Source organism: Rana temporaria, chromosome 6 (assembly GCF_905171775.1).
Source record: "Rana temporaria chromosome 6, aRanTem1.1, whole genome shotgun sequence".
Classification (NCBI taxonomy): Eukaryota; Metazoa; Chordata; class Amphibia; order Anura; family Ranidae; genus Rana; species Rana temporaria.
In genome coordinates this window covers 158,050,935-158,067,684 of record NC_053494.1, presented here as the reverse complement: position 1 = coordinate 158,067,684, position 16,750 = coordinate 158,050,935, and the positions used below count along the sequence as shown (strand labels likewise).

Sequence of the window (16,750 nt, the reverse complement as noted above, 5' to 3'; positions counted from 1 at the left end):
ACGTCTGCATGAAAGTTTGTCCCCACCCATCTCTCGGGTGCGGGGACAAATTCGCGACCCAGTTTGCGAGGTAATCTCTTCAGGGTACAAGATAGAATTTCTATCTTGCCCATCAAACAGATTTTTTCCCTCCAACCTCCAGCTACAACTGAATCATCAGGAAGCCCTATTAGGGGCAGTTCAAGACCTGCTGAAACGTGGTGTGGTTATCCCTGTCCCAGTACAGGAACGGTTTCAGGGGTTTTACTCAAATCTGTTCATAGTACCAAAGAAGGAGGGCGTTCGCCCAATTCTGGACCTCGGGGCCCTCAATTGCTTCGTGAAGGTACAAAGATTCCGGATGGAATCGGTTCGCTCTGTTCTCACTCCAGCCGGGGGACTTTCTGGCATTCTTGGACACCAGGGATGCCTTTTTACTATGCCTATTTCTGCGTTTTGTGGTCGGGGAAGACCACTATCTATTGGTGGCTCTCCCCTTTGGCCTGGCTTCGGCACCAAGGTGCTTGCCCCAATTCTCACCCTATTAAAACAGCAAGGCATCGCTATCTTGGGCTACTTGGACAATCTTCTGAAGGCCACTTCAAGCTCAGAATTAGAGGTGAGTGTGTCTATAACCTGTCAAACCCTCCAACACTTTGGTTGGGTACTGAACACTCAGAAGTCAGTAATGGTACCGACTCATTGCCTAGTATATCTGGGGTTGATTCTGCACTCCTCAGAGGCAAAGGGTTTTTTTTCCCTGTGGAAAAGTTCCAGACCCTTCGGACTGCGCTGCGGCAGTTGACATCCCAAAATGGTCATCACTCCAGTTTTGCATGCGAGTCCTGGGCCTCGTGGTGGCCTCCTTCGAGGCATTACCATATGCGCAATCTCACACGCGAGTGCTACAGAAGGAAATTCTGTCCAGATGGGACAAGTGCCCATCCCTGGATTATCAAATCCGGGTGAGCCACCTGGTCAGGAACTCCCTTGTTTGGTGGCTGACCTCACCGGCACTTCTGTCCGGGAAGTCGTCCTATCCCTTTCACTGGATAGTCATCAAGATGGACGCCAGCCTTACCGGTTTGGGGGGAGTCTGGGGGATTCAGTTGACCCAGGGTCGCTGGTCTCTGGAGGATTCCCCACTTGCCGATCAATGTCCTGGAACTTTGGGCGATCATGCTGTGCCTCTCCACATGGTCTCAGAGGCTACAAGGGCATCCAGTCAGGATCCAGTCTGACAATGCCACGGCAGTGGCATATGTCAACCATCAAGGAGAAACAAGAAGCTCGGCTGCAGCGTCTGAGGTAGCTCACATCCTAAGGTGGACAGAAAGGAGCGTACCGGCTCTGTCGGCCGTATACATTCCGGGCGTGGAAAACTGGCAGGCAGACTACCTGAGTCGCCAGATGCTGGACCAAGGAGAATGGTCTCTGACCCCAGATGTGTTTCAGCGCCTTTGCCAGAGATGGGGTACGCCAGACGTAGATCTCCTGGCGTCCTGACTCAATTGGAAGGTATTGAAGTTTGTGGCCAGGTGAAGAGACCCATGGGCAGACGCAACAGATGCTTTAGTGGCACTGTGGAGTCAGTACCTGCTAATCTATGCCTTGCCTCCTCTAAGGCTCCTTCCTCATTTGCTTATTTGGTGTCCAGAGTCCTGCCGTTCTTACAGCGTGGGGTGGACAAAAGGCTTGCGTTAAGTACAATTTAAGGAGCAGATATCTGCCCTGGCTGTTTTTTTTCAGCGACCCCTGGCAACTCACTCTTTAGTGAGAATATTTGCACAGGGGGTCGGCATGTGGCCACTCTGGTCCGTCCTCTGCTACCCCCGTGGGACTTGAATTTGGTACTCTCAGTGCTTCAGAAACCACTGTTTGAAGAGATCAGGGAGATTCCCTTGTTGACACTTTCTCAGAAGGTGGTCTTTTTGGTGGCGGTCACGTCAGTTAGACATATTTCTGAGCTGGCAGCCTTGTCATACAAGGCTCCCTATCTGATCTTCCACAAGGATAAGGTTGTGCTGCGTCCGCAGCCTTCTTTTCTTCCTAAGGTCATTTCGACCTTCCATCTCAAGGAAGACATTGTACTGCCATCCTTGTATCCTCATCTGTCGAATCCTAAGGAGACGACAAGGAATTCCTTGGATGTTGTCTGAGCTCCGAGAGTATACTTGTCTGTTACTGCTCCGTTCCGGAGTTCAGACTCACTGTTTGTTTTGGTGGCTGGTCCCAAGAAGGGCCCAGCGGTCTCATCGGCCACCATTTCAAGGTGGATCCGACAGATCGTGATCAGGCTTACGCCATAAAGGGTCGGGCGCCTCCCTGTCACGATGCATTTGACCAGGGCAATGGTGCCTCTTGGGCTCTCTGACATCAAGCGTCTGTTTCCCAAAAGACAAACTTTAGTTGCTGCTCAGGTAAAGAGGTAAAGTCCACCTAGACCGCTGTGAGAGCAGGCAGGGACAGGGAGCTCATCCTCATTTTATTGTTCCCCTCCCCAGCTGTTTATGCTCACTTCCTGTTCAAATGCATCGCCTGACTGCCAAACGATTATTCTTTGAAAGAGTAGACTTCAAACAGGTACGTTTACATCTGTGTGGTCGCCCGGTCACACTTTCACTAAACTTTACAAGTTGATGTGAGTGCATCTTCGGATGCTTCTTCGGCCGCAAAGTTTTGCAGGTGGCTGTTTAGAGTTACAACTCCTCAGTTGAGGAACTCTGTTTTGTTTTGGGGTGAAGTTTAATTTTATGCTGTTCCCACCCCTCATTTTTAAACTGTTTTGGGACGTCCCACTTTGTCAAGATTAAGGCTGTGTCCATGAACGAAAGAGAAAAAAAAGAATTTTATACTCACCTTAAAATCCTTTTCTCTGAGTTCATGGACGGACACAGCACCCACCCCTCTTTTTTTAAGTTTGTACTGCTTTTGACGAACTGAGCTGCTTAGTGCAGGCTGAGGGGATATAGCCGGTAGGACTGCCCCCTGGACGGAGCTGTTCAGCTTTGAAGTTAACACTTTCTGCCTAGTCGCTCCTAAAGGAAGGCTAATACCCACTTTGTCAAGATTAAGGCTGTGTCTGTCCATGAACTCAGAGAAAAGGATTTTATGGTGAGAATAAAATCCTATTTTTTGTCTGCATAGGTGACACTGCCTGATCTGCATTGAGACCTCTTAAAGTAGGAGCTTGTGGTGAGTTGCGATGGCAACAAGCTCCCCCTGGACACTTGAAGGGTCATACACACACAGTGGTATTCAGCAGAAGGTGGGGCAGAGTTACATGCAGGCATTTGACAATGGAGAAAGAAGGATGGGGTATGGAAATCAGACAACCTGGCTGAAGGGCGTATTGTATTGTCAAATTGTTAACTGTGTCAATGGGAAAGGGTCTCATTATTATGTTGCAGTTTATCTATAACAATTCTAATCAAAGGTCCTTAATACTCAGAATGACAAGATAAGCATTCATTTGAATGCATATGTCTTAACCCCTTAACGCCCGCCGCACGACTATTTACGTCCGCACAATGGCACGGACAGGCAGAAGGACGTATATATACGTCCTTGCCTTCTAGCGGGTGGGGGGTTCGATCGGGACCCCCCCCCGCGGCGGGCGGATTCCTTTGGGGAGCAATCCGGGACGACGGCGAGGCTATTCGTTTATAGCCGCTCCGTCGCGATCGCTCCCCAGGGCTGAAGAACGGGGAGAGCCGTATGTAAACACGGCTTCCCCGTGCTTCACTGTGGCGGCGCATCGATCGTGTCATCCCCTTTATAGGGGAGACACAATCGATGACGTCAGACCTACAGCCACACCCCCCTACTGTTGTAAACACACACTAGGTGAAGCCTAACACGTTCAGCGCCCCCTGTGGTTAACTCCCAAACTGCAACTGTCATTTTCACAATAAAGAATGCAATTTAAATGCATTTTTTGCTGTGAAAATGACAATGGTCCCAAAAATGTGTCAAAATTGTCCGAAGTGTTCGCCATAATGTCGCAGTCACGAAAAAAATCGCTGATCGCCGCCATTAGTAGTAAAAAAAAAAAAATTAATAAAAATGCAATAAAAATATCCCCTATTTTGTAAACGCTATAAATTTTGCGCAAACCAATCGATAAACGCTTATTGAGATTTTTTTTTTACCAAAATTAGGTAGAAGAATATGTATCGGCCTAAACTGAGGAAAAAAAAAATTTTATATATGTTTTTGGGGGATATTTATTACAGCAAAAAGTAAAAAATATTGCATTTTTTTCAAAATTGTCGCTCTATTTTTGTTTATAGCGCAAAAAATAAAAACCGCAGAGGTGATCAAATACCACCAAAAGAAAGCTCTATTTGTGGGGAAAAAAGGACGTCAATTTTGTTTGGGAGCCACGTCGCACGAGCGCGCAGTTGTCTGTTAAAGAGACGCAGTGCCGAATTGTAAAAACGCCTTTGGGCATTTAGCAGCATATTGGTCCGGGGCTTAAGTGGTTATAAGTTCTCGTGTTTTCCTTGCTCTACCTTTGTCCACATTAATAAAGTATAATCTCAGAAAGCCAGTCCAAAGGCCATTACTGTATGCTGTATTCAATTGGAATCACCGTGGAAGGCTGTCCCAGAAGCAAGGGCAACAGGACCAGATTGGCATTATGGACTTTCGCATTATTAGTATTGGACTGTTGAGAACAAAGATCCTCATGTTTTTTTTCCTTCTTGGTTTTTTTTGTGTGTTTTGTATCTTATGATTTTTATTATGGACTTATTACATCCAGAACAAGTGATGACTACCGAACCTGGGATCCAGAAATATGGACTGTAAAGATGGGGACTTTAAACGTTTTTTCTCTCAAAGAGTTTTATTTCATTTCAGAGGGCAAAGCCCAAAGTTCCAAATATTAAAGGAGATTAGACATAAACCATTATTTTAGGTATGGCCAAGTCTCATATTCTCAACTGGCCACAAGGGGCCATCTGTTGCCTTATGAGTTTATGTGAAATCTTCATTATTAGCTGTAAAATATTGTAATTATGAATATATTTCAATTGGCTTTGTGTCTATGTAACCGAGCCACCAAGAAGTCTAGGTTAGGCAGACAAGATGGTGCCTAGGCTTGTGTATACAAACAATGGAGATCCAAACCTCATTGTTTTACACATACTCGCTTCAAAGGATCCCATGCTGGGATATGCAATGAAGGGAGGCCAACCCTTATTCAAAACTTAACTTCCCGGGAAGTTTTATTTAATCTCCTGCCCAGAATAGTCACAAGGATTTGCATTAAAGGGGGCTGACTTATGCAAAGTATAGACATTGGAGAAGTAGCCAGTCTGTAACCAGTAATAGGGAAGCTCTCTAATCAAGAGCCACGCTATGCCAACCAATGAGGCATCAGCCTGTAATGATATACATGAACTAGATGGGGGGTAAATTCTCCACTCTTTGGGAGAGCAGCCATCAGAATGGAACAAAAGGGTAAATATGGGAAAGGTCTGCCTTTTACTTGTAACTGAATATGTTTGTAGATTAATGTTTTACGGAATATACTCTGTATTCCTTCATGTAATTCTTTTATTTTAACCTAATATGTTCTCCCTTGGTGTAGACTATAGATAGATGGTTGTGTATTAGATAGATTTTCAACTACTCCCCAATAAATGATATTGTGTTAAAGCTTTCACTCTTGGTCAAAGACCTCTCATTTAACCCACATCATATCTTTGAGATGTTTAATCTTAATTATAATAAACGGGTAACAAAGGTCTCCACAGGAAAAATTCCAGGAAAAAAAGAAGATAACAAAACTATGGAACCACAGGTCCCAACAGGGAACCAGGTCTTTACTCTAGGCAGAAATAACTGGCCTGCCTATAGCAGAGAGGGGGTTTATACCAAGCTAGAACTGCCCATAGGTGTTGCTGTGTTCTTTTTCTGTCTATTGTCCTACTTCTGTAGGTGGCGTTATAAACTCTATGGTCAAGAATAGAAGAGCTGTGTTCACCGGTGAATGTGAGGCTGGGTTCACACATGTGCAGCCGTGGGTTTGTGCCTGGGGTCCGCTGCGTTCCTGTACACTGGTTCAGGTGTGGTTCAGGTCCGAATTTTAGCCTGTATTCCCACCTGAAATTTACCTAAAGATGCACCAGACCCTTTTTCAATCTGGATTGTAGCCACCCGGACTTGTGTGAACCGGCTCTATTGAAAGCCGGTCACATTTGCCTGTCATGCAAATTGGATGTGGAGAAACCTGCATCCAATTTGCATATGTGTGACCCCGGCCTAAGAGAAACTAGCATCACACATCCCTGATTTGACTCACAGTAAAGAGCAAAGCAACAGGATCCAAAAAGACAAACTTTAATTGCTGCTCATGTAGAGAGGTAAAGTCCACCTAGACCGCTGTGAGAGCAGGCAGGGACAGGGAGCTCATCCTCATTTTATTGTTCCCCTCCCCAGCTCACTTCCTGTTCAAATCGCATCGCCTGACTGCCAAACGATTATTCCATGAAAGAGTAGACTTCAAACAGGTACGTTTACATCTGTCAAACTTTCATATTGGAAGGGAACAGGGAATGCTGTAGGTGCTGGCCTGTTACAGTGGACAGCAATGGAAATTGCATTCTGACCGATTAATTTTATTTATTTTGCCAAGTGGCCTGGTCAGGAGATATTGGGGGAAGGTTTATAGATATAGAAACAATTTACTGACAATAAAGCAGCTGGATTGGGTGAATGTCTCTGGGTGTACCAATTAATTTTTACCTCTGTGAAACTGTGCTGTTACCCATGTTCCTGCTTTAAACACCAGTTAACTCTTCAGACTAAAACTGTCAGATCTTTTTCAAAATTATGAATGAGGAGGAATATTTGTGTTATTGCTGACGTGATGCAGTGCCTCACTGCTGTAACCCTTGTCCCCCAATAAGGCCAATGTATGAAGGTGGCAACTAATGATATGTTGCTACTGGTAAAATACAGCAGTTAGTGCACCTTTGAGTATACCACTTGAGAGTAAACCAAAAAATTGCATTGTTTCAAGCACTTCTGAAATTGGAGGGGCCACATGTATCAAGTTGTATATGGCTGGTATAAGTCCATCGTTTTAATGTAAAGTGGGCTGCTAAAATTGACAATGAGCGAGGGGAAATTACCTCTAACACAGCCCTGGATAGCAGTAAAAACCTAACATGTATCCTAACCCCTCCCTACCCCATTTAGGACTTAACAAGAAAAGAAATCTTGACTAGACATACAATTTAAACCTTCCCACTACCACAATATGACACCTCCAGTGGCCTGACCTATTCATCATATTCATAGAATTAACAAAAAGAAAAAGCATCACAGAGTTTATTGGTGCAGATAACACGCTTTATTGCATTCAATGAACTATCTCCAAGAGGTTCAATAAATAGATAATTCTACAATCACAATAACTACTACATGAAAGAGCAACAACAAATTATTGAGCTTTACAGGTTTTATCAACAGCTTGCTTGACTGTGGTTCTTTGCTTATTTGCCCTGTTGTCATAACATGTAATGCTATCTACTCACACACAATCACTGCACCCATGAACCTCTAGGAGAGTTGCCACTGATTCTGCATGCGAGTCTCTGAACTTGCTTCGATAAGGGTATGGCCGGATGATGTTACTTTTTGGAGCAAGTTGAGGGAGTCGACATGTCAGAAAAAGGGCAGTGAAACAAATTGTGAACAAAGTGTTGGCCGTTAACACTTTGCTCAGCTTAGAAATAGTCTCTGTTGAACAGTAAACAGTCGTCTTTTCTCAATAATGTAAATATTGCAGTGGTGCCTACAGGAGGGTAGTTGCAGACAGCACCTTATATTTACTATTATTTCAAATATGTAATGTTTATTAGCATAGTTCGTGAGTAGCATCCTCTATCGGGTGTAAGTCTTCAACAGGGAGTTTCTCAACCTGCTGAGGTATACTTAAGTCATCAACATGGTGTTGAGGCACATCGTTTAATGGTAGACAAGGTATTCGCTTCCTAGGAAACTTTCTCCTGCCTACCGTTCGTTCCGTTGCATTTTCTTTAAAACGTCATAAAATATATGGTACAGAACTCCATAACCGGTCAACTCGGCTATATACAGTATGTACATGTCAAAAAAAAGGTTTTAGCCTCTTAAGTTAAATAAGAGCAAAATTCAGTGTAAATCTGTGGACTTTGTCTTATAAAGGTAGGTACAAAAATAATTCTCTATTTACAAATCAGTTCCAGTCCTTGTGAATCACCTGTAAGCATACAGGTGAATGTAAACGATCAATAACTTAGGGTGTTCGAACATTGATATTCACAGACGCAGAATCCGATCCGAAATCATTTGATAGCTTCAGTGTGTAACGCCCCCCGTCTCTCTTTTGAACATCCGTGATGGTTAGGGTGGTCAAGTCTTCAGATGTTTCGATGTGAACTCGGCCCTTCTGTTCTTCGGTAGGGACAGATCTCCCAGAATGAGACCATGCAACATCTGGGGTGGGTTCTCCAGCAAAGGCACAGGCTACCGTGAGAACCTTTCCTGCATCAATGCTGACATCAGATGGAAGCGCTTCAATCTTGGGTGAGCTCCCTTTAAATGGAAAGTAAAGTATAAACAGTTAAACCCATGTAAAAAAGAAAAAAACCCTGCAAGACAAAGGTATAATGAGCTAGTATGCATCACATACTAGCTCAATATGAAATACTTACCTTAGATCGAAAGCTGTTGCAGCAGTCCCTGTACACCGATGTGACCGGCGACATGTCTCCCAGGGTTATTTTTGGGTTTGCGGGCTCCGGCGCTGTGATTGGCCAGAGCCGCGATGACGTCACTTCCGCGCTTGTGAGTGGGAGCCGCCGGTCACTGCACAAGCCCTTTAGAAACTACACAATCAAACTGTTTCTTGAGTGTGCATGCGCCGATCACGTTGGCGCAAGCGTATATGGTAAATATCTTCTAAACCATGCAGGTTTAGGAGATATTTACAGTACCTACAGGTAAGCCTTTTTATAGGCTTACCTGTAGGTACAAGTGGTGTAACAGGGTTTACAAGCACTTTAATAGCAGTTTTTAGGAAATTACGCCCAAATTTATATATTACCTTTTTTTTATAAAGTGGAACTGAATTCAAAAAGTGAAATGCTAAATGTGTCTTAGCAGTACCCTTTTTTCTGAAATTATTACTAAAAAATAGCAGCACATTTTCTGGTGTGCAAGGGTGCCTATGTACTAGTGTCTACAGCAGCCTTTCTCAACCTTTTTCAATATGGAGGAACCCTTGAAATAACTTTCTGGACTCAGGGAACCCCTGTTAAAACTTACCATATCTACAACTCATGATACATCAGTCTGATAGTTAAAAGGGTTGTAAAGGTTTGTTTTTTATTTTCTAAATAGGTTCCTTTAAGCAAGTGCATTGTTGGTTCAATTACCTTTTCTTTCAATTTCCCTTCTAAATGTTTTTTTTTCTTTGTCTGAATTTCTCACTTCCTGTTTCTCCTCAGTAAGCTTTCCACCGTCATCCGAGCGGTGGTTAGTCAGCCAGAACAGCTTACTGAACAGCTTACTGAGGAGGAACAGGAAGTGAGAAATTCAGACAAAGAAAACAAAGAAAAAAAACATTTAGAAGGGAAATCGAAGGAAAAGTGAACCAACAATGCACTAGCTTAAAGCAGGGGTGCCCAACCAGTGGCCCGCGACCTCCTGCTCTGGAATGGATAGAATACTGTTATTAAAGGTAAGTGGCTACTGGGCTGCTTTTAAACTGATCCGCAGGTGCAGAGCAGTGCACCTGCGGGTTACCTGCACCGAGCCATAGACTTCTATTACCTGTGAGATTGGTGAGCTTTCTGAAAGTGCATCACACCTACAGGATATAATAGAAGTCTATGGCAAAGTGCAGCTAACCTGCAGGAAAGCCACAGGTGAACTGTGCTGCACTTGCCGTGCGGGTCAACAGTGCATCAGTGTGAAAGCAGCCTTAGGCCCCTTTCACACAGTCAATCCGACCCAATTGGACCCTCCATTCACCTCTAAGGAGTGGCAGATGCAAATGGCCCTGTGTCCGTTTACAAACCCCCTACCTCCAATCCGGTTCGCTAAAAAAAAAAGTAGTAGAGTATGCTCTATAGGAGTAGAGTGGGCTGCCATCCACCCGCTCCGCTCATTGTGGCCCACGACCGGTTAGCAAGTCGCTTAAGTGGCCCTTGCTCTTCAAAAGGTTGGGCACCCCTGGCTTAAAGGAACCTATTAAGAAAATAAAAAAACAAACCTTTACAACCCCTTTATTGGGAAGAATGCTCCTTACACTTGTGGTCATTAGGAAGAATGCCCCCCCCCCCCCCCGGGCGTATAGCTAAAAAGATCAATGATGTTAGTAGCTACCTATCTAAAAGGCACACATTGCTCAAGGATTCCCTAGGGTTCCATTGAGGAACCTTCAGGTTTCATGGAATTCTGGTTGATAAACCCTGGTCTACAGCCTCATAGCTGTACATCTGCAATGTGAGATTAAGCCAGGAGATTTGGTGATGTCACTACTATACTGCTCACTGTTGTTCTTGCTGGAGGTTCTGATTTGAAAAAGCAAAAGCGACATCAAGGTGACTACCTCCACATAAGAATGCAGTGCAGAACAAGGCATGGTAAATCAGTATCCGGGAAAAGATCAGCTGTAGACCACAGGAAATACCAGTGATGAGTCCTTTGCTCTTTGTGCTTTGTTTAGACCAGTTCACACTACCTTCAGAATAAAACACAGCAGAGCACTTTTCTTTTTAACTTTATTGAAATGTCACAGTGTAACATTTCATTAATTTCTATGCAGTGCCAACAAAAATAGAGCTGCATTTGAAGCCTGTGGTTTTCTCTGCACAACCCTCATGACAACCCCAGGTCATGAGACTGGGCTTCTTTTCCTCCCAAGACTTCTTTTTTATTTACCATTTATTGGAATGAATAGGGATTCACCTGTTTTGGATTTCTGAAAAAAAAACAGAACATAATGCATATCTGTAAAGCACATCACAGTGATTTATAAATGTGTCTCTATTTTTTTTTTTTTCATAAGCAGTAGTATGTTTGCAGTAAGACCATACTGCTGCGTTATAAAAAAAAAAAAAAATCCGTTCGAGCTGCTGAAGGAGGGAAATTCTGTCAGTTAATAATGTCTTAAGTTTTCATTTATATAATCTTATGGTCCAATTATTTTCAGGACCTGTAATAACTAATATTTTATTGGGATTTAGAAGAGAAGTTCTTTAAATCGCATGCCAGTATGACATGAGAGAGCGGTGTGTATGTTTTTCTAGTTGAATATGCAGTGTCCATTGCAATAAGAAGTCTGTATGACATTTTTAATGCTTTACAAGCATACCAAAGTAGCAATTTATAAGACATATTTAGGTACTGGTAATAAGTTCTACAATATACAAACATTTTAGTTGCAAATACTGAATTACAGTAATAACTTGGATTACGAGCATAATTCGGTCCAGAAGAATGCTTGTAATCCAAAGCACTTGTATATCAAAGCGAGTTTTTTCCATAGGAAATAATGGAAACTCAGATAATCCATTCCACAGCCACTGCTTGTCTATGCAGTACCACATGTGGCCAGAGGTGTGGGGGCACCGAAAACACTCAGAGACGCTTGGAGACACTCAGAGAGTGTTTCCGAGTGTCTCCCAGCATCTCCAAGCGTCTCCTAGTGTCTGAGTGTTTTCGAGCATCTCCGGCGCCCCCGCACCTCTGGCCACATGCGGTACTGAACACCCGAGTGGCTTGAATCTTGCTTGTCTTGCGAGACAACGCTCGAAAAGCGGGTCCGATTTTTTTTTTTTAAATAGCTTGTATTGCAGAATGCTCGTAAACCAAGTTACTCGCAATCCGAGGTTCCACTGCATATGATTTCTGGAAGTGTGGATGAACAGAACTGGGACTTTTCTGAGAAGTTCTCAAAGGAGTGCTGCATAGTACTCTCTATCTAGTTAGGCAGCTGGCACAGATCTATTCTTTAAGTCATCTGGGGCAGCTGATCACTTTTACTGTGCTTGCCATTCTTCAATCTACACTGCACAGTGTGAACCCAGCAGCACTCAGCTCTAAGCAGTGCACTAAAATACATTTTAGTGTATATTTGTTATAAACAGTTGCACTGATATTGTGCAAAATAATAAATTGCAACTACAAGCATTTTATTTTAAGTAAAGGTGTTAAAGGTTAAATTAACCTTTCAACCTGTATTTAGGGTGTAACATGTAGGATTTTTCAACACAGAACACTTTCCTATCTCACCCACCATGACAGCAAATCATGTGAATCAAGAAACTACAAGTCCCATCTCCAATCCCAGCAGACTGTTTATAGTTCTTAATGAACTATGAGCGCACTGATCAGCACACTTGTAGTTCATTCAGGCTTTCTCCAGCTTTCTCACTGAAAGCCCATACAGAGGTATGGGCAGAAAGCTGGAGGGAAAGTGTGCAAGAATCTAACATTGCACCAGAGATCCATTGATTGAAGGTACAATGCTTAGCAGGCTCCTGTAGAAAAAATTAAAATAAATGCAAAGTTATGTGCAATTATTATATTTATATATAAGGTAAACTTATCCTTTCAGTTATTTAATAGGGAAAATGTTGATTTTAACATGTGTGTGCAAAATGAAACAAAATGGCCCTAGAGGGGAAGTGGTTAAATACATAATAACACTGGTGTTTTCATCGTTTTCAAATCTTACAATCCCTTTGCAGTTAGCTGGTAAGTTTCCCACATTTTATTGGGATTACTGTTGAAGAAAAGTTCTTTAAATTACATGCCAGTATGACATGAGAGAGTGATGTGTATGCTTTGTTAGTTGAATATATAGGGGGTTATTTATGAAAAGGCAAATCGACTTTCCACTACAAGTGCAAAGTGCACTTGAAATTGCTCTTGGAAGTGCAGTCGCTGTAAATCTAAGAGGAAGATCTGAAATGAGGGGAAGCTCTGCTGATTTTATTATCCAACCATGTGCAAACTAAAATGCTGTTTTTTATTTTCCTTGCATGTCCCCCTCTGATCTACAGCGACTGCACTTCCAGTGCAATTTCAAGTGCACTTGTAGCTTGCACTTTTAGTGCAAAATGGGTTTGCCTTTAGTAAATAACCCCCTTAGTATCTATTGCAGTAAGAAGTCTGCATGGCACTTTTAATGCTTTACAAGCATACCAAAGTAGCAATTTATAAGGCATATTTAGGTAATGGTGATGATAAGTTCTACAATATACAAAACTTTTGAGTTGCAAATACTGAATTATATGATTTCTAAAAGTACAAATGAACAGAGCTGGGACTTTAAAGATTTTCTGAGAAGTTAAAAAATATATGCTGTATAGTGGTAAATCAAACTTAATATTGATTATGATAACATATCTCTTCTTTTGTAGCTGCTGACTTTTAATTTTCTTTAATGATATCCAATAAGGAAGAGAAACGTTCTTTTCCCTACACACCATCAGCCAAATTTAACAGTGGGGAGAAAAGTTTCAGCCATTTTGCAGTGACATTAAGGAAGGATAAGTCATTTATTGTCCATTTTTTCTTTTTGCAGCCTAAAAGAGGGAAACAGAACATTCATGCTGCGTGCTTACCTCTGAATCCTGCAGATAACATTCTGCTGGAGGAACTTTCCATATGTCTTATGCTGGAGGATTCCATCATGCTGCTAGAGTGCATTTCCATAAAGGACGCTTCTTTCATCGAAGACATACTGGAAAATTTTGATTCAGAAATACTACCACTGCTGCTACTGCTGAAGGAGGCTTCTTGTCTGGAGGCAGATGCTTGCATGGATTGAAGAGACAAGCTTTCAAGCAGACTAGCTTCACCACCAGTTTTCAGCATAACTTGCTTGGTAGGCTCTTCAACAAGACCTTTAGTTATGAATACAAACGCTATGTCAATGCAAGCACATTATGGATCAGTTATCCTGTATAACTGGCATAGACAGCCTGGCCCAGACAATTTTCTACTTTCAGCGTTGTTGCATTTTGAATGACAATTGCGAGTTCATGGATTGTTCCACCCAAACAAAATGTTTATCATTTTTTTGAGACAGATACCGTGTTTCCCCGAAAATAAGACCGGGTCTTATATTAATTCTGGCTACAAAAAAACACACTAGGGCTTATTTTCAGGGGATGTCTTATTTATTTATGGTATGTACAAAAAAGTTTCTCCCCCTGTCAGCTCTGGAGTCAGCATTGTGAAATTATGTAATCCCAAAAATAAACCTTTGTTTAAAGACCTTATAAAATGATGTAATCCGTTCTGTAAAAAGATAATATCATGTGCAGTGTGTCTCCTTGTGTAACATTATTGTGGAAAATACCTTACTTACAGTGCCGCTTGCCGCTCACGTGAGCCGCTGGAGCTCTTCTTCCCTACTCCAAATACTGCAGAGGGAGGGGCCAAGATCCCCAATGACGTCAGCCCCACTCTGAGTACTGCAGTGGGTAGGGGCTTAATAAAGTTTTATTGAAAAAAAAAACAGCTGACATCAGCCGGGAGGAGAGGAGAAGAGCTCTGGCGGGTCACGTGAGCGCCCAGCAGTGCTGTAAATAAGGTATTTTCCACAATAAAGTTACAAAAGGGAGACACACTGCACATTATATAATCTTTTTACAGAACGGATTACATGTTTTTACAAGGACTTGGGCTTATTTTTGGGGTAGGGCTTATATTGCAGCCATCCCAGAAACTCACCCTAGGTCTTATTTTCGGGTAGGGCTTATTTTCGGAGAAACAGGGTAGCTTTCTTTTGGTGGTATTTAATCAACACTGGGTTTTTTATTTTTTGCTAAATCACGGCGAGAGTGGGACATCATATGAGATCATCCCAGAATGAGAGAGCCACCTTGCGCCCACCATTTTACTATATGGCAGATTGGAGGTGGTGAAAAAATTAAAATTTTGGTTGTAGGATATATTTTTCAAAGTAACGTTTGTCTTTTAATGGATCAGTCCATCCAAAACTCATATTCTGGATTTGGGTAGATGCCAGCAAAATGAATTACCATTCAGCTTCTTTAATCAGGGACTCAGTTTGCAAGATTTTAAACTTGGGTTTCCAGACTGGGTACCTTCTATAGCTATTAAGAGGGGTTCTTATTTTCCCTCTTGGATTTTTACCGTAGACTCTATGAGAAACACTAGGAGATTCATGTAATCGCTCTCCATCTATAGTTAAATAATCAGATTGAACTCCCATCTGATGATTCGTGGATAGTTTCAGCACTAATATAATTTAGTAGAACCAAAGCTGGAAGTACTGGAGTAGAGTAACTACAAGCAACAATTATATGCTTGTCTAAATTCTCACTAATCACCAGTGTAATGGGTTACTCTATCACTAGCTATCAAAGCAAGGTGGACATTTTCTATTAACCACCAAAGTATGGGGGTGTTTCTTTAATGAACTAGTGTATGGGGCACATCTTCACTGTCAACAAATATAAAAGGGAACTAGACTGCCTGCGCTAAAGAGTGCAAACCGTAGACAATCTTCTGACTGCTGCACTCTGTTAGCTTTGCTGACCAGTACATACTCCTGCCTGCTGTACTCTAAAGCTGTGCTGTACATTAATTACGTACTCCTTACCATTGACCGTTTTTTCCTCTGTTAAAGTGATTGTAAAGTCTATTTTTTTTAAATAACAAATATGTTATACTTACCTCCTCTGTGCATTTGGTTTTTCACAGAGCAGCCCCGATCCTCCTCTTCTCGGGTCCCTCTTTGCAGCTCCTGGCCCCTCCCTCCTATCGATTGCCCACTCAGCCAGCAGCTTTCTATGGGGGCACCTGAGCTGAGTTAGAGCTCTGTGAATCAATTCAGATATGGAGCCCTGACCAGGCCCCCGCCCCCTCTCCCTCGATTGGCTGACTGACTTTGATTGATAGGAGCCAGTGGTGCCGCTGCTGTGTCTCAGCCAATTTAGGAGGAGTGTCCCGGATGGCTTAGACACTTGTAGACATCGCTGGAGAGAAAAGGGGCTCAGGCAAGTAATTGGGGGGTGCGGGATCTACTACACACAAAAGGTTTTTTTATCTTCATGCATAGTATGCATGAAGATGAAATACCTTCTGCCTTTACAACTCCTTAAATTGTTTCATTTCATGATTGCTCCTGAAAAAAATGGTGTTGTATAGAGGAGAAGGGATTTGATAAAAGTGGTTCTGTCTGGGTGTCCAATACAGTATAATAAATACGTCACTGTGGGAACCCAAAATTGTGTTGTAAGAGACTCAATAGTACATTAAACTCTACTCCAATTAAATGTATCAATTATAGCAACCCTACGGCAAGATCATGAACCATGAGAACTCATTTGGACAGCCATGTTCTAAATAACTCACCGTGGGGTGAGTTATTTGGTCCTGAACAAATAACAGACAAATTTAATTTTTCTGTTTGTATGGCATCATTGATAGAGAGCTTATCTTAACTGAGAAAAGTTAATGCATAAAGTATATTTTCAGTCTCTAAAGGTTCTACGATACTTACAGTGAACATTCAAAGAGACAGTAGCAGAACACTGTCCATGGTAGTTCTTGGTTTTTATTGTATATTTGCCACTATCCTTCTCGGTTGTATTTCGAATTTCTAGAGAGTAAATATTTTTAGTTCGAGACACTCTTATGTGTGATGAGACTGAAATCTACAAAAAGAGAAACAAATAAAATAACATTTATTTTTGTAGTTAAGTAAAGAGAAAACAACCGATTGAAAGAA

At 42.3% G+C, this 16,750-nt stretch overlaps 1 protein-coding gene across 1 annotated transcript in view; it reads right to left on the bottom strand.

The window, feature by feature from the left end:
- Positions 1-7,319: 7,319 nt before the first annotated feature.
- TTN (titin) overlaps positions 7,320-16,750 on the bottom strand; it is a 326,833-nt gene continuing 317,402 nt past the window's right edge. Inside the window, 3 exon segments of the mRNA XM_040358499.1 lie at positions 7,320-8,568; positions 13,611-13,892; positions 16,523-16,676. Of these exon segments, the coding sequence (XP_040214433.1) occupies positions 8,270-8,568; positions 13,611-13,892; positions 16,523-16,676 (735 nt within the window). The 3' untranslated portion in view covers positions 7,320-8,269.